General features: G+C 62.9%; 1 protein-coding gene across 1 annotated transcript; it reads left to right on the forward strand.

Moving 5' to 3' along the window:
* Positions 1 to 463: 463 nt before the first annotated feature.
* ILK (integrin linked kinase) lies at positions 464 to 20,646 on the forward strand. Its single transcript, XM_054078910.1, has 13 exons — positions 464 to 561; positions 2,423 to 2,591; positions 7,153 to 7,318; positions 8,209 to 8,304; positions 9,256 to 9,352; positions 9,463 to 9,546; positions 15,008 to 15,093; positions 15,326 to 15,435; positions 16,191 to 16,318; positions 16,448 to 16,569; positions 17,244 to 17,343; positions 17,422 to 17,552; positions 20,361 to 20,646. Exons 2-13 carry the CDS (start codon positions 2,503 to 2,505, stop codon positions 20,508 to 20,510), a joined length of 1,359 nt encoding a protein of 452 aa, XP_053934885.1. The 5' UTR covers positions 464 to 561; positions 2,423 to 2,502; the 3' UTR covers positions 20,511 to 20,646.
* The last annotated feature ends 93 nt before the right edge of the window (positions 20,647 to 20,739 follow it).

Raw genomic sequence — 20,739 nt, forward strand, 5'->3', positions numbered from 1 at the left:
GCCACGCCCACCGCGCCTTGGCCCCGCCCACTGCGCCTTGACCAACCGCTCACGCGCATTGGCCACACCCATCGCGCTTTAGCCCCGCCTACCGCGCATCGGCCGCGGCTCTTTAGCCACGCCCCCTGCTCCTTAGACCCCGCCCGCCACGCACAAACACACAGGCCTTAGCCCCGCCCCCTCTAGGGCGCCCGAGCCCATCCGACGGCCCCGCCCCTTTCCGACGGCCCCGCCCCGTGACCCCGCCCCTCCCCGCTCCTGTCCCAGCCCCTCTGGCCCCGCCTCTCCTCTCTGGCCCCGCCCCCTCCCCGTGAGCCATCTGACCCCCTCCCTATCCACCCCATCGTTTCCAGAGCCCCGCCCACCGCGCCTTGGCCCCGCCCACCGCGCCGCCGGCCTGCGTGCCGCCCCTTCCCTCTGGCCCCGCCCGCCCCTCCCCTCTGGCCCCGCCCCCTCCCTCTGGCTCCGCCCCTGCAGTGCCGCTGTCCGCCGCAGGGGCCGCTGCAGCCGCGGGGCGGAGCCAGTGCTGCCCCGAACCGCGCCCTGAGAACAGCGGGACCGGTACGGGGGGGGGGAGAGGGGGGAGAGAGGGGCTGAGGGGGGGGAGAGGGGCCGGTGTGGGGCTGAGGGGGGAGAGAGGGGGGAGAGAGGGGGGAGAGGGGGGCTGTGGGGGGAGAGAGGGGCTGAGGGGGGAGAGAGGGACTGAGGGGGGGAGAGGGGCTGTGGGGGGGGAGAGGGGCCGATGTGGGGCTGTGGGGGGAGAGAGGGGCTGAGGGGGGCGAGAGGGGCCGGTGTGGGGCTCAGGGGGAGAGAGAGGGGCTGAGGGGGGAGAGAGGGACTGAGGGGGGGAAGAGGGGCCGGTGTGGGGCTGTGGGGGAGAGAGGGGCTGAGGGGGGGAAGAGGGGCCGGTGTGGGGCTGAGGGGGAGAGAGGGGCTGGGGGGGGGGGAGAGGGGCTGAGGGGGGGGAGAGGGGCCGGTGTGGGGCTGAGGGGGAGAGAGGGGCTGAGGGGGGGGGAGAGGGGCTGTGGGGGGAGAGAGGGGGGAGAGAGGGGCTGTGGGGGGAGAGAGGGGCTGAGGGGGGGGAGAGGGGCCGGTGTGGGGCTGAGGGGGGGGAGAGGGGCTGTGGGGGGGGAGAGAGGCCGATGTGGGGCTGCGGGGGAGAGAGGGCTGATGTGGGGCTGTGGGGGGAGAGAGGGGCCGGTGTGGGGCTGTGGGGGGGCACTTGGGCTGTAGGGAACTCGGGGGAGCAGCAATGCTGGTGTGGGGTTGGGGAGCAGTGGGGCTGAGGGAGTTCAGTGTGGGGCTGAGGGGGGCAGTGGGGCAGTGTGGGGCTGAGGGGGGCAGTGTGGGGCAGTGTGGGGCTGAGGGAGGGCAGTGGGGCAGTGTGGGGCTGAGGGGGGCAGTGTGGGGCAGTGTGGGGCTGAGGGAGGGCAGTGGGGCAGTGTGGGGCTGAGGGGGGGCAGTGGGGCAGTGTGGGGCTGAGGGGGCAGTGTGGGGCAGTGTGGGGCTGAGGGGGGGCAGTGTGGGGCTGAGGGAGCTCAGTGTGGGGCTGAGGGGGGGCAGTGTGGGGCTGGGGGAGCTCAGTGTGGGGCTGAGGGGGGCACTGTGGGGACGGTGTGGGGCAGTGTGGGGCTGGGACTGGGACGGAGTGATGGAACTGGGAAGGGAGCCGGGAACGGGAGTGGAACTGGAACGGAGTGAGGGACTGGGAGGGGAACTGGGAGTTGGAGTGGGAATGGGAGAGACTGGGAATGGGGCTGGGAACTATTAGTGGGACCAGGACTGGGAAAGGGATTGAGACTGGGAACGGCAGTAGGAATGAGCAGTGGGACTGGGAACGAGCAGTGGAACTGGGAATGGGGTTGGGAATGAGCAGTGGGGCTGGGAACGGGGTTGGGAATGAGCAGTGGGACCCGGAATGGGACTGGGACTGGGAATGAGCAGTGGGACCAATAATGGGAATGGGGCTGGGGATGAGCAGTGGGATTGGGAATGGGGTCGGGAATGAGCAGTGGGACTGGGAATGGGATTTGGACTGGGAATGAGTAGTGGGACCAATAATGGGACTGCGAGAGCGTAGGAGAATGGGATTAGGAATGGGAATGGGGCTGGGGATGAGCAGTGGGGGTGGGAATGGGGCTGGAATGAGCCGTGAGACTGGGACTGGGGTTGGGAATGAGTGGTGGGACTGGGAATGGGACTGGGAATGAGCAGTGGGACCAATAATGGGACTGCGAAAGAGTTGGGGAATGGGATTAGGACTGGGAATGGGGCTGGGAATGAGCAGCGGGACTGGGACTGGGATTGGGACTGGGATGCGCTCCGTGGCCGCCGGGGTGTCCGTGCGGCGCTGGGGACCGGAGGTCCAGAGCAGCGCTGGGCCTGTGGATAAGCGCTCAGCTGTGCCGTCTCCTTCCGGCAGCGGCCGCGGTACTTCCCTCGGTGTTCCCGCTGCGGCAGCCGCGCTCCGTGGGCATCGCCGCCACCTCCGGCACAGCCGCCATGGACGACATCTTCACGCAGTGCCGCGACGGCAACGCCGTGGCCGTGCGCCTCTGGCTCGACAACACCGAGAACGACCTCAACCAGGGGTGAGCGCCCGCCGGAATGGGGGTCCTTCAGCGGGATTGGGGGGTACTGGAGTGGGATTGAGGGTCCTGGAGCGGGAATGGGGGTCCTGGAGCGGGAATGGGGGTCGTTGAGTGGGAATGGGGGGTCCTGGAGTGGGAATGGGGGGGTCCTTCAGTGGGAATGGGGGGTCCTGGAGCAGGGATTGAGGGTCCTGGAGCAGGATTGGGGGTCCTGGAGCGGGAATGGGGGTCCTGGAGTGGGAATGGGGGGTCCTGGAGTGGGATTGGGGGGTCCTGGAGTGGGAATGGGGGTCCTGGAGCGGGAATGGGGGGTCCTGGAGTGGCACTGGGGGTCCTGGAGTGGGATTGGGGATGTTGGAGCAGGAATGGGGGGTCCTGGAGTGGGAATGGGGGTCCTGGAGCGCGACTGAGGGGTCCTGGAGTGGGATTGGGGGTGTTGGAGCAGGATTGGGGGGATCCTGGACTGGGATTGGGGGTCCTGGAGCGGCATTGGGGGGTGTTGGAGCAGTACTGGGGGTCCTGGAGTGGGATTGAGGGTCCTGGAGCGGGATTGGGGGTCCTGGAGTGGGAATAGGGGGTCCTGGAGTGGGATTGGGGTTGTTGGAGGAGGGATTGGGAGTCCTGGAGTAGGACTTGGGGGTCCTGGAGTGGGATTGGGGGTGTTGGAGCAGGACTGGGGGGATACTCGAGCGGGATTGGGGGTCCTGAAGCAGGACTGGGGGTCCTGGAGTGGGATTGAAGGTCCTGGAGCAGGATTGGGGAGCACTGGAGTGGGATTGGGGGTCCTGGAGTGGGATTGAGGGTCCTGGAGCAGGATTGGGGGGCACTGGAGTGGGACTGGGGGTCCTGGAGTGGGATTGAGGGTCCTGGAGCAGGACTGGGGGGCACTGGAGTGGGATTGGGGGTCCTGGAGTGGGAATGGGGGTCCTGGGGCAGGAATGGGGGGGTCCTGGAATGGCACTGGGGGTCCTGGAGCAGCCCTGGGGGGTCCAGGAGCAGCACTGGGGAGTCCTGGAGCAGAAATGGGGGGTCCTGGAGTGGGATTGGGGGTGTTGGAGCAGGACTGGGGGGATCCTGAAGCGGGATTGGGGGGTCCTGGAGTGGGAATGGGGGTGTTGGAGCAGGATTGGGGGGTCCTGGAGTGGGATTGAGGGTCCTGGAGTGGGATTCGGGGGTGTTGGAGTGGGATTGGGGGTGTTGGAGTAGGACTTGGGGGATCCTGGAGTGGGATTGGGGGGTCCTGGAGAGGGATTGGGGTTCTAGAGAGGGATTGGGGGTCCTGGAGAGGGATTGGAGGTGTTAGAGGAGGATCAGGGGGTCCTGGGGCACGACTGGGGGTGCTGGAGCGGGTTGGGGGGTCCTGGGGCGGGATTGAGAAGTCCTGGAGCGACACTGGGGGGTCCTGGAGCGGGATTGGGGGTCCTGGGGCGGGATTGGGGGGTCTTGGTGTGGGATTGGGGGGTCCTGGAGCGGGATTGGGGGGTCCTGGAGCGGGATTGGGGGTCCTGGGGCGGGATTGGGGGTCCTATAGTGGCATTGGGGGGTCTTGGGGCGGGACTGGGGGGTCCTGGAGCGGCATTGGGGGATTTTAGAGCGCAGTTGGGGGGTGATGGGGAGGGTTGGGGGGAGATGAGATCTGGGATGGATCGGGATGGGGTCGGGATGGATCCATATTGGGTCTGGAATGGACCCAGATGAGGTCTGGGATGGATCCCAATGGGGTCAGGGTTTGATCCGGATGGGGTCTGGGAAGGATCCATATTGGGTGTCGATGGATTCCGATGAGATCTGGGATGGATCCGAGTGGGGTCGGAGTGTGATCGGTATGGGGTTGGGATGGATCCATCTTTGGTCTCGGATCGACCCAGATGAGATTTGGGATGGGGTCGGGTTTTGATCGGGATGGGGTTGGGATGGATCCATATTGGGTCTGGGACGGACCCAGATGAGATCTGGGATGGATCCGAATGGGGTCAGGGTGTGATTGGGATGGGGTCGAGGTTTGATCCGGATGGAGTTTGGGAAGGATTCATATTTGGTCTGGGATGGACCCAGATGAGATCTGGGATGGATCCCGATGGGGTCGGAGTGTGATCGGGATGGGGTTGAGGTTTGATCCGGATGGAGTCGGGATGGATCCATATTTGGTCTGGGATGGACCCAGATGAGATCCGGGATGGATCCTGATGGGGTTGGGATGGATCCATATTCGGTCTGGGATGGACCCAGATGAGATCTGGGATGGATCCGAATGGGGTCGGGATGTGATCGGGATGGGGTCGGTGTTTGAATGGGATGGGGTCGGGATGGATCCATCTTTGGTCTCGGATGGACCCTGATGAGATTTGGGATGGGGTTGGGTTTTGATCGGGATGGGGTCGGGATGGATCCGTATTTGGTCTGGGATGGACCCAGATGAGATCTGGGATGGATCCCAATGGGGTCGGAGTGTGATTGGTATGGGGTTGGGATGGATCCATATTCGGTCTCAGATGGACCCAGATGAGATCTGGGATGGGGTTGGGTTTTGATCGGGATGGGGTCGAGGTTTGATCGGTATGGGGTTGGGATGGATCCATATTCGGTCTTGGATGGACCCAGATGAGATCTGGGATGGATCCCGATGGGGTTGGGGTGTGATCGGGATGGGGTTGGGAAGGATCCATATTCGGTCTGGGATGGACCCAGATGAGATTTGGGATGGGGTCGTGTTTTGATCGGGATGGGATCGGGGTTTGATCCGGATGGGGTCAGGATGGATCCATATTCGGTCTGGGATGGACCCAGATGAGATCTGGGATGGATCCCGATGGGGTCGGAGTGTGATCGGGATGGGGTTGAGGTTTGATCTGGATGGGGTCGGGATGGATCCGTATTTGGTCTGGGATGGACTCAGATGAGATCTGGGATGGATCCTGATGGGGTTGGGGTTTGGTCTGGATGGGGTTGGGATGGACCCAGATGAGATCTGGGATGGATCCCGATGGGGTCAGGGTGTGATTGGGATGGGGTCGGGGTTTGATCCGGATGGGGTCAGGATGGATCCATATTCGGTCTGGGATGGACCCAGATGAGATCTGGGATGGATCCTGATGGGGTCAGGGTGTGATCCCGATGGGGTTGGGATGGATCCATATTTAGTTTGGGATGGATCCCGATGGGGTCGGGGTTTGATCCAGATGGAGTTGGGATGGATCCATATTTGGTCTGGGATAGACCCAGATGAGATCTGGGATGGATACGAGTGGGGTCGGGGTGTGATCGGGATGGGGTCGGGGTTTGATCCCGATGGGGTCTGGGAAGGATCCATATTTGGTCTGGGATGGACCCAGATGAGATCTGGGATGGATCCCGATGGGGTCGGGGTTTGATCCGGATGGGATTGGGAAGGATCCATATTTGGTCTGGGATGGACCCAGATGAGATCTGGGATGGATCCCGATGGGGTCAGGGTTTGATCCGGATGGGATCGGGGCTCGATGGGGATGGGCTGCCGGGCCCCACACTGCCGGGGCGTTGTTCTCCTTTTACGGCCCGGCGGGTTGGGCTGTGCCGCCCTCGGCTGCGCCGCCGGGAACGCGTCGGGAATCGGGCGGGATCGACCCGGACACGGCGGGATTTGGCCGAGATTGGAGGGGGCCCTCGCGGAGGTGGGAGAGAGCGGCACCGCCACCGTCCCACCCGGCTGCGAGTGACGCTGATCCCGGATTTCAGCGGCGGATGGGGGATGATGGGATGGAGAGCGGAGAAGGAGTTGGGGCGCTGGGGAGGAGGGGCTCGAGAGGAGCCCCCCCGTGTCCTGGGCTGCACCCAGAGCAGCGTGGCCAGCAGGGAGGGACGGGATTCTGCCCCTCTGCTCCGCTCCGCGGACACCTCAGCCGGAGGGTTGGGGCATGGCCGGAATCCTCAACGCAAGGAGGAGATGGAGCTGTTGGAACGGGAACGGAGGAGGCTCCAAAGGTGATGGGAGGGCTGGAGAACCTCCCGACGAGGACAGGCTGAGAGCGTTGGGGTTGTTCAGGAGAAGAGAAGGCTCCCAGGAGACCTCAGAGGGACCTTCCGGTGCCTGAAGGGCTCCAGGAAAGCCGGAGAGGGGCTGATCCCAAAGGCTCATTGGGATGGGACGAGGGGGAACGGGGATAAACCGGAGAGGAGAAGATTTAGACTCAACCTAAGGAGGAATTTCTTCACGATGAGGGTGGGGAGACCCTGGAAGAGGTTTCCCGGAGCAGCGGTGGTGCCCCATCCCTGGAGGGGTTCCAGGCCGGGTTGGATGGGGCTCGGAGCCCCGGATCCGGCGGGATTTGTCCCTGCCCATGGCAGGAAGGTTGGAATTGGATGATCTTTGAGGTCCCTTCCACCCCAAACCACTCCCTGACTCTACGTTCCGTCTCGCTCTGGGTGACGCGGCTCTGGGCGATGCCGGCGGTGCTTCCCAAGCGGAGTGGCGGCAGCGCCGGGGGGGTCCCCGGTTGGTTGGGGGTCCCCGGTTGGGGGTCCCCGGTTGGTTGGGGTTCCCCGGTGCCCCGGTTGACGGCGGTGCGTTCTGGCGTCGGCACAGGGATGACCACGGGTTCAGCCCCCTGCACTGGGCGTGCCGCGAGGGCCGCGCCGGCGTGGTGGATATGCTCATCATGCGCGGCGCCCGCATCAACGTCATGAACCGCGGCGACGACTGCCCGCTGCACCTCGCCGCCAGCCACGGCCACCGCGACATCGTCCAGAAGGTACCCGCGGGCACGGCGGGAAGCGGCATCTGACACTGCCCTCTCCCCTCCTTCCCTCTCCCCTCCTTCCCTCTCCCCTCCTTCCCTCTCCCCTCCTTCCCTCTCCTTCTCCCTCTCCCCTCCTTACCTCTCCCTTCCCTCTCCCTTCCCTTCCCTCTCCCTTCCCTCTCCCCTTCCCTCTCCCTCCCCTTCCCTCTCCCTTCCTTCCCTCTCCCTTCCTTCCCTCTTCCTCCTTCCCTCCCCTTCCCTCCCCTTCCCTCTCCCTTCCCTTCCCTCTCCCTTCCTTCCCTCTCCCTTCCTTCCCTCTCCCTTCCTTCCCTCTCCCTTCCTTCCCTCTTCCTCCTTCCCTCCCCTTCCCTCTCCCCCCCTTCCCTCTCCCCCTTCCCTCTCCCCTTCCCTTTTCCCTCTCCCCTTCCCTTTTCCCTCCCCCTTCCCTTTTCCCTCCCCCTTCCCTTTTCCCTCCCCCTTCCCTTTTCCCTTCCCCTCCCTTTCCCTTCCCCTCCCTTCCCCTTCCCTTCCCTTTTCCCTCCTTTTCCCCTTCCCCTTCCCCTTCCACTCCCTTCCTTCCTGCTCCTTCCCTGCCCCTCTCCCCCTCCTTCCCCTCTCCCCCTCTCCCCCTCCTCCCCCTCTCCCCTCCTCCCCCTCTCCCCCTCCTCCCCCTCTCCCCCTCCTCCCCCTCTCCCTTTCCTTCCCCTCTCCCTTTCCTTCCTCTCTTCCTTTCCTTCCCCTCTCCCTTCCCCTCTCCCTTTCCTTCCCCTCTCCCTTTCCTTCCCCTCTCCCTTCCCCTCTCCCTTTCCCCCTCCCTTTCCCCCTCTCCCTTTCCCCCTCTCCCTTTTCCCCCTCCCGCGTCCCAGTTTGGCGCTGGGATCCACTCCGGATTGACTCCGCAGCTGCTGCAGTTCAAAGCCGACATCAACGCCGTGAACGAGCACGGAAACACCGCTCTGCACTACGCCTGTTTCTGGGGCCACGACGGCCTCGCCGAGGTCAGAGCCGGCGCCGAGACCGGGGGGGAACGGGGAGGGAACGGGGAGGAAACGGGGAGGAAACGGAGAGGAAAGGGAGAGGAAAGGGAGAGGAAATGGAGAGGAAACGGAGAGGGAGAGGAAAGGGAGAGGAAACGGAGAGGGAGAGGAAAGGGAGAGGAAACGGAGAGGGAGAGGAAAGGGAGAGGAAATGGAGAGGGAGAGGAAACGGAGAGGGAGAGGAGAGGAAACGGAGAGGAAACGGGGAGGAAACGGGGAAGAAACGGGGAAGAAACAGAGAGGAAACAGAGAGGGAGAAGAAATGGAGAGGGAACGGAGAGGGAGAGGAAACGGAGAGGAAACGGAGAGGAAACGGAGAGGAAACGGAGAGGGAGAGGGAACGGAGAGGGAGAGGAAACGGAGAGGAAATGGAGAGGGAGAGGAAACGGAGAGGGAGAGGGAAGGGAGGGGAAATGGAGAGGAAATGGAGAGGGAGAGGAAATGGAGAGGGAGAGGAAACGGAGAGGGAGAGGAGAGGGAAGGGAAGAGGGGAAGGGAGAGGGGAAGGGAGAGGGGAAGGGAGAAGGGAGGGGGAGGGGAAGAGGGAAGGGGAGAGGGAAAGGAGGAAGGAGGGAGAGGAAGGGAGGAAGGAGGGAGGGGAAGGGAGGAAGGAGAAAGGGAGGAAAGGGGGAAGAAGGAGGGAGAGGAAGGGAGGGAGAGGGAAAGGAGGAAGGAGGGAGGGGAAGGGAGGAAGGAGGGAGGGGAAGGGAGGAAGGAGAAAGGGGAAAGGGAGGAAGGAGAAAGGGGAAAGGGAGGAAAGAGGGGGAAGAAGGAGGAAGAGGAAGGGAGGAAAGAGGAAGAGGGGAGGGAGGAAGGAGGGAGAGAGAAGGGAGAGGGGAGGGATGAGGAGGAAGAGGAAGATGATGAGGAAGAGGAAGGACGAGGCCTCCCGAGGCGGCACTTCCCCCGCAGGACCTGGTGGGCAGTGGGGCTCTCGTGGGCGTCGCCAACAAATACGGGGAGACACCGCTGGACAAGGCCAAAGCGCCGCTCCGCGACCTCCTCAAAGGTACGGGAGGGGGGGTCCCATCCGGCGCCGTTGGCTCCGGCGGCGTTGGCTCCGGCGGCGTTGGCTCCGGCGGCGTTGGCTGCGGCTGCCACGGTGCCTCTCGTCCCCAGAGCGCGCCGAGAAGCTCGGGCAGAGCCTCACCAGGATCCCCTACAAGGACACCTTCTGGAAGGGAACCACCCGCACGCGCCCACGTGAGGACACGCGGTGGGAGTGGGGACATCCCGAGGGCTCCAAAGGCTCCTCGGGGAGATGGGGGAGACCCCAAAGGCTCCTCGGGGAGATCCCAAAGGCTCCTCGGGGAGATGGGGGAGATCCCAAAGGCTCCTCGGGGAGATGGTGGAGATCCCAAAGGCTCCTCAGGGAGATGGGGGAGATCCCAAAGGCTCCTCGGGGAGATGGTGGAGATCCTGAAGGCTCCTCACGGAGATGGTGGAGATCCCAAAGGCTCCTCGAGTAGATGGTGGAGATCCTGAGGGCTCCTCAGGGAGATGGTGGAGATCCCAAAGGCTCCTCGGGGAGATGGTGGAGATCCCAAAGGCTCCTCACGGAGATGGTGGAGATCCCGAAGGTTCCTCACGGAGATGGTGGAGATCCCGAGGGTTCCTCAGGGAGGTGGTGGAGATCCCGAGGGCTCCTCAGGGAGATGGTGGAGATCCCAAAGGCTCCTCGAGGAGATGGGGGAGATCCCGAGGGCTCCTCAGGGAGGTGGTGGAGATCCCAAAGGCTCCTCGAGGAGATGGGGGAGATCCCAAAGGCTCCTCACGGAGATGGTGGAGATCCCAAAGGCTCCTCGGGGAGATGGTGGAGATCCCAAAGGCTCCTCGAGGAGATGGGGGAGATCCCAAAGGCTCCTCGGGGAGATGGTGGAGATCCCAAAGGCTCCTCGGGGAGGTGGGGGAGATCCCAAAGGCTCCTCGGGGAGATGGGGGAGATCCCAAAGGTTCCTCAGGGAGATGGGGGAGATCCCAAAGGCTCCTCGGGGAGATGGGGGAGATCCCAAAGGGTCCTCGGGGAGATGGGGGAGATCCCAAAGGGTCCTCAGGGAGATGGGGGAGATCCCAAAGGCTCCTCAGGGAGATGGGGGAGATCCCAAAGGCTCCTCAGGGAGATGGGGGAGATCCCAAAGGCTCCTCGGGGAGATGGTGGAGATCCCAAAGGCTCCTCGGGGAGGTGGGGGAGATCCCAAAGGGTCCTCGGGGAGATGGGGGAGATCCCAAAGGGTCCTCGGGGAGATGGTGGAGATCCCAAAGGCTCCTCACGGAGATGGTGGAGATCCCAAAGGGTCCTCGGGGAGATGGTGGAGATCCCAAAGGCTCCTCGAGGAGATGGGGGAGATCCCAAAGGCTCCTCGGGGAGATGGTGGAGATCCCAAAGGCTCCTCGGGGAGGTGGGGGAGATCCCAAAGGCTCCTCGGGGAGATGGGGGAGATCCCAAAGGCTCCTCGGGGAGATGGGGGAGATCCCAAAGGGTCCTCGGGGAGATGGGGGAGATCCCAAAGGGTCCTCAGGGAGATGGGGGAGATCCCAAAGGCTCCTCGGGGAGATGGTGGAGATCCCAAAGGCTCCTCAGGGAGATGGTGGAGATCCCAAAGGCTCCTCAGGGAGATGGTGGAGATCCCAAAGGCTCCTCGGGGAGATGGGGGAGATCCCAAAGGGTCCTCGGGGAGATGGGGGAGATCCCAAAGGCTCCTCAGGGAGATGGGGGAGATCCCAAAGGGTCCTCGGGGAGATGGGGGAGATCCCAAAGGCTCCTCGGGGAGATGGGGGAGATCCTGAGGGTTCCTCATGGAGATGGTGGAGATCCCAAAGGCTCCTCAGGGAGATGGTGGAGATCCCAAAGGCTCCTCGGGGAGATGGGGGAGATCCCAAAGGCTCCTCGGGGAGATGGGGGAGATCCCGAGGGTTCCTCATGGAGATGGTGGAGATCCCAAAGGCTCCTCAGGGAGATGGTGGAGATCCCAAAGGCTCCTCGGGGAGATGGGGGAGATCCCAAAGGCTCCTCAGGGAGATGGTGGAGATCCCAAAGGGTCCTCGGGGAGATGGTGGAGATCCCAAAGGCTCCTCGGGGAGGTGGGGGAGATCCCAAAGGCTCCTCAGGGAGATGGGGGAGATCCCAAAGGTTCCTCAGGGAGATGGGGGAGATCCCAAAGGCTCCTCGGGGAGATGGGGGAGATCCCAAAGGGTCCTCGGGGAGATGGGGGAGATCCCAAATGCTCCTCGGGGAGATGGGGGAGATCCCAAAGGCTCCTCGGGGAGATGGTGGAGATCCCAAAGGCTCCTCAGGGAGATGGGGGAGATCCCAAAGGCTCCTCGGGGAGGTGGTGGAGATCCCAAAGGCTCCTCGGGGAGATGGTGGAGATCCTGAAGGCTCCTCAGAGGGATGGTGGAGATCCCAAAGGCTCCTCGAGTAGATGGTGGAGATCCTGAGGGCTCCTCAGGGAGATGGTGGAGATCCCAAAGGCTCCTCGGGGAGATGGTGGAGATCCCAAAGGCTCCTCACGGAGATGGTGGAGATCCTGAAGGTTCCTCACGGAGATGGTGGAGATCCCGAGGGTTCCTCAGGGAGGTGGTGGAGATCCCGAGGGCTCCTCAGGGAGATGGTGGAGATCCCAAAGGCTCCTCGAGGAGATGGGGGAGATCCCGAGGGCTCCTCAGGGAGGTGGTGGAGATCCCAAAGGCTCCTCGAGGAGATGGGGGAGATCCCAAAGGCTCCTCACGGAGATGGTGGAGATCCCAAAGGCTCCTCGGGGAGATGGTGGAGATCCCAAAGGCTCCTCGAGGAGATGGGGGAGATCCCAAAGGCTCCTCGGGGAGATGGTGGAGATCCCAAAGGCTCCTCGGGGAGGTGGGGGAGATCCCAAAGGCTCCTCGGGGAGATGGGGGAGATCCCAAAGGGTCCTCGGGGAGATGGGGGAGATCCCAAAGGGTCCTCAGGGAGATGGGGGAGATCCCAAAGGCTCCTCGGGGAGGTGGGGGAGATCCCAAAGGCTCCTCGGGGAGATGGGGGAGATCCCAAAGGTTCCTCAGGGAGATGGGGGAGATCCCAAAGGCTCCTCGGGGAGATGGGGGAGATCCCAAAGGGTCCTCGGGGAGATGGGGGAGATCCCAAAGGGTCCTCGGGGAGATGGGGGAGATCCCAAAGGCTCCTCAGGGAGATGGGGGAGATCCCAAAGGCTCCTCGGGGAGATGGGGGAGATCCTGAGGGTTCCTCATGGAGATGGTGGAGATCCCAAAGGCTCCTCAGGGAGATGGTGGAGATCCCAAAGGCTCCTCGGGGAGATGGGGGAGATCCCAAAGGCTCCTCGGGGAGATGGGGGAGATCCCGAGGGTTCCTCATGGAGATGGTGGAGATCCCAAAGGCTCCTCAGGGAGATGGTGGAGATCCCAAAGGCTCCTCGGGGAGATGGGGGAGATCCCAAAGGCTCCTCAGGGAGATGGTGGAGATCCCAAAGGGTCCTCGGGGAGATGGTGGAGATCCCAAAGGCTCCTCGGGGAGGTGGGGGAGATCCCAAAGGCTCCTCAGGGAGATGGGGGAGATCCCAAAGGTTCCTCAGGGAGATGGGGGAGATCCCAAAGGCTCCTCGGGGAGATGGGGGAGATCCCAAAGGGTCCTCGGGGAGATGGGGGAGATCCCAAAGGCTCCTCGGGGAGATGGGGGAGATCCCAAAGGGTCCTCGGGGAGATGGGGGAGATCCCAAAGGCTCCTCGGGGAGATGGTGGAGATCCCAAAGGCTCCTCAGGGAGATGGGGGAGATCCCAAAGGCTCCTCGGGGAGATGGGGGAGATCCCAAAGGCTCCTCGAGGAGGTGGTGGAGATCCCAAAGGCTCCTCGGGGAGATGGGGGAGATCCCAAAGGGTCCTCGGGGAGATGGGGGAGATCCCAAAGGCTCCTCAGGGAGATGGGGGAGATCCCAAAGGGTCCTCGGGGAGATGGGGGAGATCCCAAAGGCTCCTCGGGGAGGTGGGGGAGATCCCAAAGGGTCCTCAGGGAGATGTTGGAGATCCCAAAGGCTCCTCAGGGAGATGTTGGAGATCCCAAAGGCTCCTCGGGGAGATGGAGGAGATCCCAAAGGCTCCTCAGGGAGATGGGAGAGATCCCAAAGGTTCCTCAGGGAGATGGTGGAGATCCCAAAGGCTCCTCGGGGAGATGGGGGAGATCCTGAGGGTTCCTCATGGAGATGGTGGAGATCCCAAAGGCTCCTCAGGGAGATGGTGGAGATCCCAAAGGCTCCTCGGGGAGATGGGGGAGATCCCAAAGGCTCCTCAGGGAGATGGTGGAGATCCCAAAGGGTCCTCAGGGAGATGGTGGAGATCCCAAAGGCTCCTCGAGGAGATGGTGGAGATCCCAAAGGTTCCTCAGGGAGATGGTGGAGATCCCAAAGGCTCCTCAGGGAGATGGTGGAGATCCCAAAGGCTCCTCAGGGAGATGGGGGAGATCCCAAAGGCTCCTCGAGGAGATGGTGGAGATCCCAGAGGCTCCTCAGGAAGACGGTGGAGATCCCAAAGGCTCCTCGGGGAGATGGTGGAGACCCCAAAGGCTCCTCATGGAGATGGTGGAGACCCCAAAGGCTCCTCATGGAGATGGTGGAGATCCCAAAGGCTCCTCATGGAGATGGGGGAGATCCCAAAGGCTCCTGGAGGAGATGGTGGAGATCCCAAAGGCTCTTCAGGGAGATGGGGGAGATCCCAAAGGGTCCTCGGGGAGATGGTGGAGATCCCAAAGGCTCCTCCAGGAGATGGTGGAGATCCCAAAGGCTCCTCCGGGAGATGGTGGAGATCCCAAAGGCTCCTCAGGGAGATGGAGGAGATCCCAAAGGCTCCTCGGGGAGATGGGGGAGATCCCAAAGGCTCCTCGGGGAGATGGGGGAGATCCCAAAGGCTCCTCGAGGAGATGGGGGAGATCCCAAAGGCTCCTCGGGGAGATGGGGGAGATCCCAAAGGCTCCTCGAGGAGATGGGGGAGACCCCAAAGGCTCCTCGAGGAGATGGGGGAGATCCCAAAGGCTCCTCGGGGAGATGGTGGAGATCCCAAAGGCTCCTCAGGGAGATGGGGGAGATCCCAAAGGCTCCTCGAGGAGATGGGGGAGATCCCAAAGGCTCCTCGGGGAGATGGGGGAGATCCCAAAGGCTCCTCGAGGAGATGGTGGAGATCCCAAAGGCTCCTCGGGGAGATGGGGGAGATCCCAAAGGCTCCTCGAGGAGATGGTGGAGATCCCAAAGGCTCCTCAGGGAGATGGTGGAGATCCCAAAGGCTCCTCAGGGAGATGGGGGAGATCCCAAAGGCTCCTCGAGGAGATGGTGGAGATCCCAAAGGCTCCTCAGGGAGATGGTGGAGATCCCAAAGGCTTCTCGAGGAGATGGGGGAGATCCCAAAGGCTCCTCAGGGAGATGGTGGAGATCCCAAAGGCTCCTCAGGGAGATGGGGGAGATCCCAAAGGCTCCTCAGGGAGATGGTGGAGATCCCAAAGGCTCCTCAGGGAGATGGGGGAGATCCCAAAGGCTCCTCAGGGAGATGGTGGAGATCCCAAAGGCTCCTCAGGGAGGTGGTGGAGATCCCGAGGGCTCCTGGTGGGGATGATGGGCATTCCAAGGTCTCCTGGTAGAGCTCCTGCTGCTGCCGGGTGGAGGATCCACCTCCCGCTGCTCTTCCGCAGGGAATGGGACCCTCAACAAACTCGCTGGGATCGACTTCAAGCAGCTGAGCCTCAGCCAGAAGCTCAACGAGAACCATTCCGGAGAGGTGGGAGCCCCTTCCTCCCTTCCGGCTGCTCCGTTCCTTCCCAATTCCGGCCACGGAGAAGGTGCCGGGAAGGCCGGGATTGACCCTTGGTGGCTCCGTGCTCTGCGCAAGGGGCAGGAGCGGCTCCGGAACCTTCTCCCGGTGCCAATTCCCACCCTGGATAGGGATGGTTGGATTTGACGATCCGCGTGGTCTTTTCCAACGTGGTGATTGTGGGATTTTGTGCGGGCAGCTCTGGAAGGGGCGCTGGCAGGGGAACGACATCGGCATCAAGATGCTGAGGATCCGCGATTGGACCACGCGGAAGAGCCGGGATTTCAACGAGGAGTACCCGAAGCTGCGGTGAGCGCCGAGGTCCTTCCCACGGCCGAGGTCCTTCCCATGGCCGAGGTCCTTCCCCACGGCCGAGGTCCTTCCCGACGGCCGAGGTCCTTCCCCGTAGCCGAGGTTCTTCCCACGGCCGAGGTCCTTCCCCGTGGCCGAGGTCCTTCCCCGTGGCCGAGGTCCTTCCAGGTGGCCGAGGTCCTTCCCCATGGCCGAGGTCCTTCCCCGTGGCCGAGGTCCTTCCAGGTGGCCGAGGTCCTTCCCCATGGCCGAGGTCCTTCCCCGTGGCCGAGGTCCTTCCCCACGGCCGAGGTCCTTCCCATGGCCGAGGTCCTTCCCCGTGGCCGAGGTCCTTCCCACGGCCGAGGTCCTTCCCCATGGCCGAGGTCCTTCCCCGTGGCCGAGGTCCTTCCCCGTGGCCGAGGTCCTTCCTGATGGCCGAGGTCCTTCCCCACGGCCGAGGTCCTTCCCCGTGGCCGAGGTCCTTCCCCACGGCCGAGGTCCTTCCCCGTGGCCGAGGTCCTTCCCCACGGCCGAGGTCCTTCCCCACGGCCGAGGTCCTTCCCACGGCCGAGGTCCTTCCCACGGCCGAGGTCCTTCCGACGGCCGAGGTCCTTCCCCACGGCCGAGGTCCTTCCCACGGCCGAGGTCCTTCCCCGTGGCCGAGGTCCTTCCCAACGGCCGAGGTCCTTCCCCGTGGCCGAGGTCCTTCCCCATGGCCGGTGTTGTCCCGGGGATCGGCCGGAACCCATCGTCTTTCCCTTTTCCCGCAGGATCTTCTCCCATCCCAACGTGCTGCCGGTGTTGGGCGCCTGCCAGGCCCCTCCGGCGCCGCATCCCATCATCATCAGCCATTGGATGCCCTACGGATCCCTCTACAACGTTCTCCACGAGGGGACGAGTGAGTGCCGGGCAGAGCGCCCCTCCCCTCATCCCATGGGATCTCTTCTCCCGCTGCTGGAGATCTTCCGGCTGGAGCGTGGTGGGATCCCGGCTCCAGGAGATCAGAGCGTCCGCTTTCCCTTCCCAGATTTCGTGGTGGATCAGACGCAGGCGGTGAAGTTCGCCTTCGACATCGCGCGCGGAATGGCCTTCCTGCACACGCTGGAGCCGCTCATCCCGCGGCACCACCTCAACAGCCGCGGCGTCATGGTGAGCGCCGACCGCCGACGGACACCTCGGAGCGGGAGGGACCTCCAACCCTGCGGGGGACGGCCCCTGGGATCGGGGAACGGTTTGGGTGGGAAAGGACCTTCTGAGGTCTTCCAGTTCCAACCTCCAACCATGGCCCAACCCTTGGGATGATGGAATGGTTTGGGTGGGAAAGGACCTTCCGAGGTCTTCCAGTTCCAACCTCCAACCATGGCCCAACCCTTGGGATGAGGGAATGGTTTGGGTGGGAAAGGACCTTCTGAGGTCTTCCAGTTCCAACCTCCAACCATGGCCCAACCCTTGGGATGATGGAATGGTTTGGGTGGGAAAGGACCTTCCAGATCTTCCAGTTCCAACCTCCAACCATGGCCCAACCCTTGGGATCACGGAATGGTTTGGGTGGGAAAGGACCTTCTGAGGTCTTCCAGTTCCAACCTCCAACCATGGCCCAACCCTTGGGATGATGGAATGGTTTGGGTGGGAAAGGACCTTCTGAGATCTTCCAGTTCCAACCTCCAACCATGGCCCAACCCTTGGGATCACGGAATGGTTTGGGTGGGAAAGGACCTTCTGAGGTCTTCCAGTTCCAACCTCCAACCATGGCCCAACCCTTGGGATCAGGGAATGGTTTGGGTGGGAAAGGACCTTCCGGGATCTTCTCCGTCTCTTCCCAGATCGACGAGGACATGACGGCGCGGATCAGCATGGCGGACGTCAAGTTCTCCTTCCAGTGCCCGGGGCGGATGTACGCTCCGGCCTGGGTGGCTCCGGAGGGTGAGTTGCCGCCTCCGGGCTCTCCGGGCTCTGCCGTGGTCCTCATCCCGATCCCATCCCATCCCGGTTTCCCTCCAGCGCTGCAGAAGAAGCCGGAGGAGATCAACCGCCGCTCGGCCGATATGTGGAGCTTCGCGGTGCTGCTCTGGGAGTTGGTGACCCGCGAGGTGCCCTTCGCCGACCTCTCCAACATGGAGATAGGGATGAAGGTGAGGAGGAACCAACCCGGAGCCACCACGGAGAGCCGGAGGGGCCCCAAGGAATGGGAATGGTCCGGGGGGGAGGGACCGTGGAGAGAGGGAGGGACGTGAGGAGAGGAGGAAGGACGCGTGGATCCGGAGGGACCGTGGAGATAAGGATGGAGATGAGGAGGGGAGGAAGGATGCACAGATCCAGAGGGACCGTGGAGATAAGGATGGAGGTGAGAGGAGGAAGGACACAGAGATCCAGAGTGGGGGGACCATGGAGGTGAGGAGGGGAGGAAGGAGATGTGGATCCAGAGGGACCGTGGAGATAAGGACGGAGGAGAGAAGGTGAAGAGGAGGAGAGGAAGGAATGACGCGTGGATCCGGAGGGACCACGGAGATAAGGACGGAGGTGAGAAGGTGAAGAGGAGGAGAGGAAGGAAGGAAGGATGCATGGATCCAGAGGGACCACGGAGATAGGAATGGACGTGAGGAGGGGAGGAAGGACACAGAGATCCAGAGGGACCATGGAGATAAGTACAGAGGTGAGAAGGTGAAGAGGAGGAGAGGAAGGAAGGAAGGATGCATGGATCCGGAGGGACCACAGAGGTGAGGATGGAGGAGAGGAGGGGAGGAAGGACGCACAGATCCGGAGTGGGGGGACCATGGAGATGGGAATGGAGAAGAGAAGGAAGGATGCACAGATCCGGAGTGGGGGGACCATGGAGACAGGGATGAAGGTGAGGAGGAAGGATCCAGAGGGACCACGGAGACGGGGATGGAGGCGCCCGAAGGGCTGGGAAGGATGCGCGGATCCAGAGCGGAGAGACCATGGAGAGAGGGAGGGACATGAGGAGAGGAAGGAAGGACACGTGGATCCAGAGGGACCACAGAGATAGGGATGGCGGTGAGAAGGTGAAGAGGAGGAGAGGAAGGAATGACACGGATCCAGAGGGACCATGGAGATGAGGGGACAAAGGACACGTGGATCCAGAGGGACCACAGAGATAGGGATGGAGGTGAGAGGAGGGGAGGAAGGACGCGTGGATCCAGTAGGACCGTGGAGATAAGGACGGAGGTGAGAAGGAGAAGAGGAAGGACGCACAGATCGGGAGTGGGAAGAGGGACCATGGAAATAAGGATGAAGGGGTCAAAAGGGCTGGGAAGGACGCATGGATCTGGAGTGGATCCAGAGGGACCGTGGAGATGGGGATGGAGAGGAGGAGAGGGGAAGGACGCACGGATCCGGAGTGGGAGGGACCACGGGGATAGGGATGGAGGAGAGGACGAAGGAGGCGTGGATCCAGAGGGACCGTGGAGATGGGGATGGAGGTGAGAAGGTGAAGGTGATGAGAGGAGGAAGGACGCACAGATCCAGAGTGGGAAGAGGGACCATGGAGATAAGGATGAGGGGGGAAAAAAGGGCCGGGAAGGACGCGTGGGAGGGGCCACGGAGATGGGGATGAGGAGGAAGGACACATGGATCCAGTGGAGAGGGACCATGGAGATGGGGATGGAGGTGAGGAGGGGAGGAAGGAGGTGTGGATCCAGAGGGACCATGGAGACGGGGATGGAGGTGAGAAGGTGAAGGTGATGAGAGGTGGAAGGACACATAGATCCGGAGTGGGAGGGATCACGGAGGTGGGGATGAAGTTGAGGAGAGGAGGAAGGACACATGGATCCAAAGGGACTGTGGAGACGGAGATGGGAATGGAGGAGAGGAGGAAGACACATGGATCCAGAGGGACCGTGGAGACAGGGATGGAGGTGAGAAGACGAGGAAGAACAGTCAGATCCAGAGCGGGAGGGACGGTGGAGAGGGGGGATGGAGGTGAGGAGGAAGGACTCATGGATCCAAAGGGATGGTGGAGATGGGGATGGAGATGAGCAGGAAGGACGCATGGATCCAGAGGGATGGTGGAGATGGGGATGGAGGTGAGAAGATGAGGAAGAACAGAGAGATCCAGAGCGGGAGGGACGGTGGAGACGGGGATGGAGGTGAGGAGGAAGGACTCATGGATCCAGAGGGACTGTGGAGATGGGGATGGAGGGGAGCAGGAAGGACTCATGGATCCAAAGGGATGGTGGAGATGGGGATGGAGGTGAGGAGGAAGGACGCATAGATCCGGAGTGGGAGGGATCATGGAGGTGGGGATGAAGTTGAGGAGAGGAGGAAGGACACATGGATCCAAAGGGACCGTGGAGACAGGGATGGAGGTGAGGAGGAAGGACTCATGGATCCAGTGGAGAGGGACCGTGGAGATGGGGACGGAGGTGAGCAGATGAGGAAGAACAGAGAGATCCAGAGCGGGAGGGATGGTGGAGACGGGGATGGAGGTGAGGAGGAAGGACTCATGGATCCAAAGGGACCATGGAGATGGGGATGGAGGGGAGGAGGAAGGACACATAGATCCGGAGTGGGAGGGATCATGGAGGTGGGGATGAAGTTGAGGAGAGGAGGAAGGACACATGGATCCAAAGGGATGGTGGAGACAGGGATGGAGGTGAGGAGGAAGGACGCATAGATCCAGAGGGAGGTGAGCAGATGAGGAAGAACAGAGAGATCCAGAGCGGGAGGGACGGTGGAGACGGGGATGGAGGTGAGGAGGAAGGACTCATGGATCCAAAGGGATGGTGGAGATGGGATGGAGGTGAGGAGGAAGGACTCATGGATCCAAAGGGACGGTGGAGATGGGGATGGAGGTGAGGAGGAAGGACGCATAGATCCAGAGGGAGGTGAGCAGATGAGGAAGAACAGTCAGATCCAGAGCGGGAGGGACGGTGGAGACGGGGGATGGAGGAGAAGGGGCTCCATCGGTCGTCGCGGCGCAGGTGGCGCTGGAGGGGCTGCGCCCCACCATCCCTCCCGGCATCTCGCCGCACGTCTGCAAGCTGATGAAGATCTGCATGAACGAGGACGCGGCGAAGCGCCCCAAGTTCGATATGATCGTCCCCATCCTCGAGAAGATGCAGGAGAAGTAGGGGCCGCGCTTCCCGCTCCGCATTCCCAAGTGCCTTCGCCTCCCGCCACGCCCAGGGGAGCCGGGATCGCCGCCGTCCCCCTCGTCCCACCACGGACACACGGTACAGCCCGCGCCGCTCCGGACACCGCGATGAGGCTCCGGAGGCTCCGGCGCGGGTGAAGCCTCCCCTCCGCACCGCCCCGGCTTCGCGCTTCACCATCCGGAATAAAACGTTTCTTATGGAAAAC

Source organism: Cuculus canorus, chromosome 1, assembly GCF_017976375.1.
Source record: "Cuculus canorus isolate bCucCan1 chromosome 1, bCucCan1.pri, whole genome shotgun sequence".
NCBI classification, from domain to species: Eukaryota; Metazoa; Chordata; class Aves; order Cuculiformes; family Cuculidae; genus Cuculus; species Cuculus canorus.

Bases quoted from the DNA above. Each gene is read 5' to 3' on its own strand.
- ILK (XM_054078910.1), top strand. From the start codon at position 2,503: ATGGACGACATCTTCACGCAGTGCCGCGACGGCAACGCCGTGGCCGTG. The intron at 8,305-9,255 runs GTCAGAGCCGGC...CTTCCCCCGCAG, and splicing joins GCCACGACGGCCTCGCCGAG to GACCTGGTGGGCAGTGGGGC. The intron at 9,547-15,007 runs GTGAGGACACGC...GCTCTTCCGCAG, and splicing joins AACCACCCGCACGCGCCCAC to GGAATGGGACCCTCAACAAA.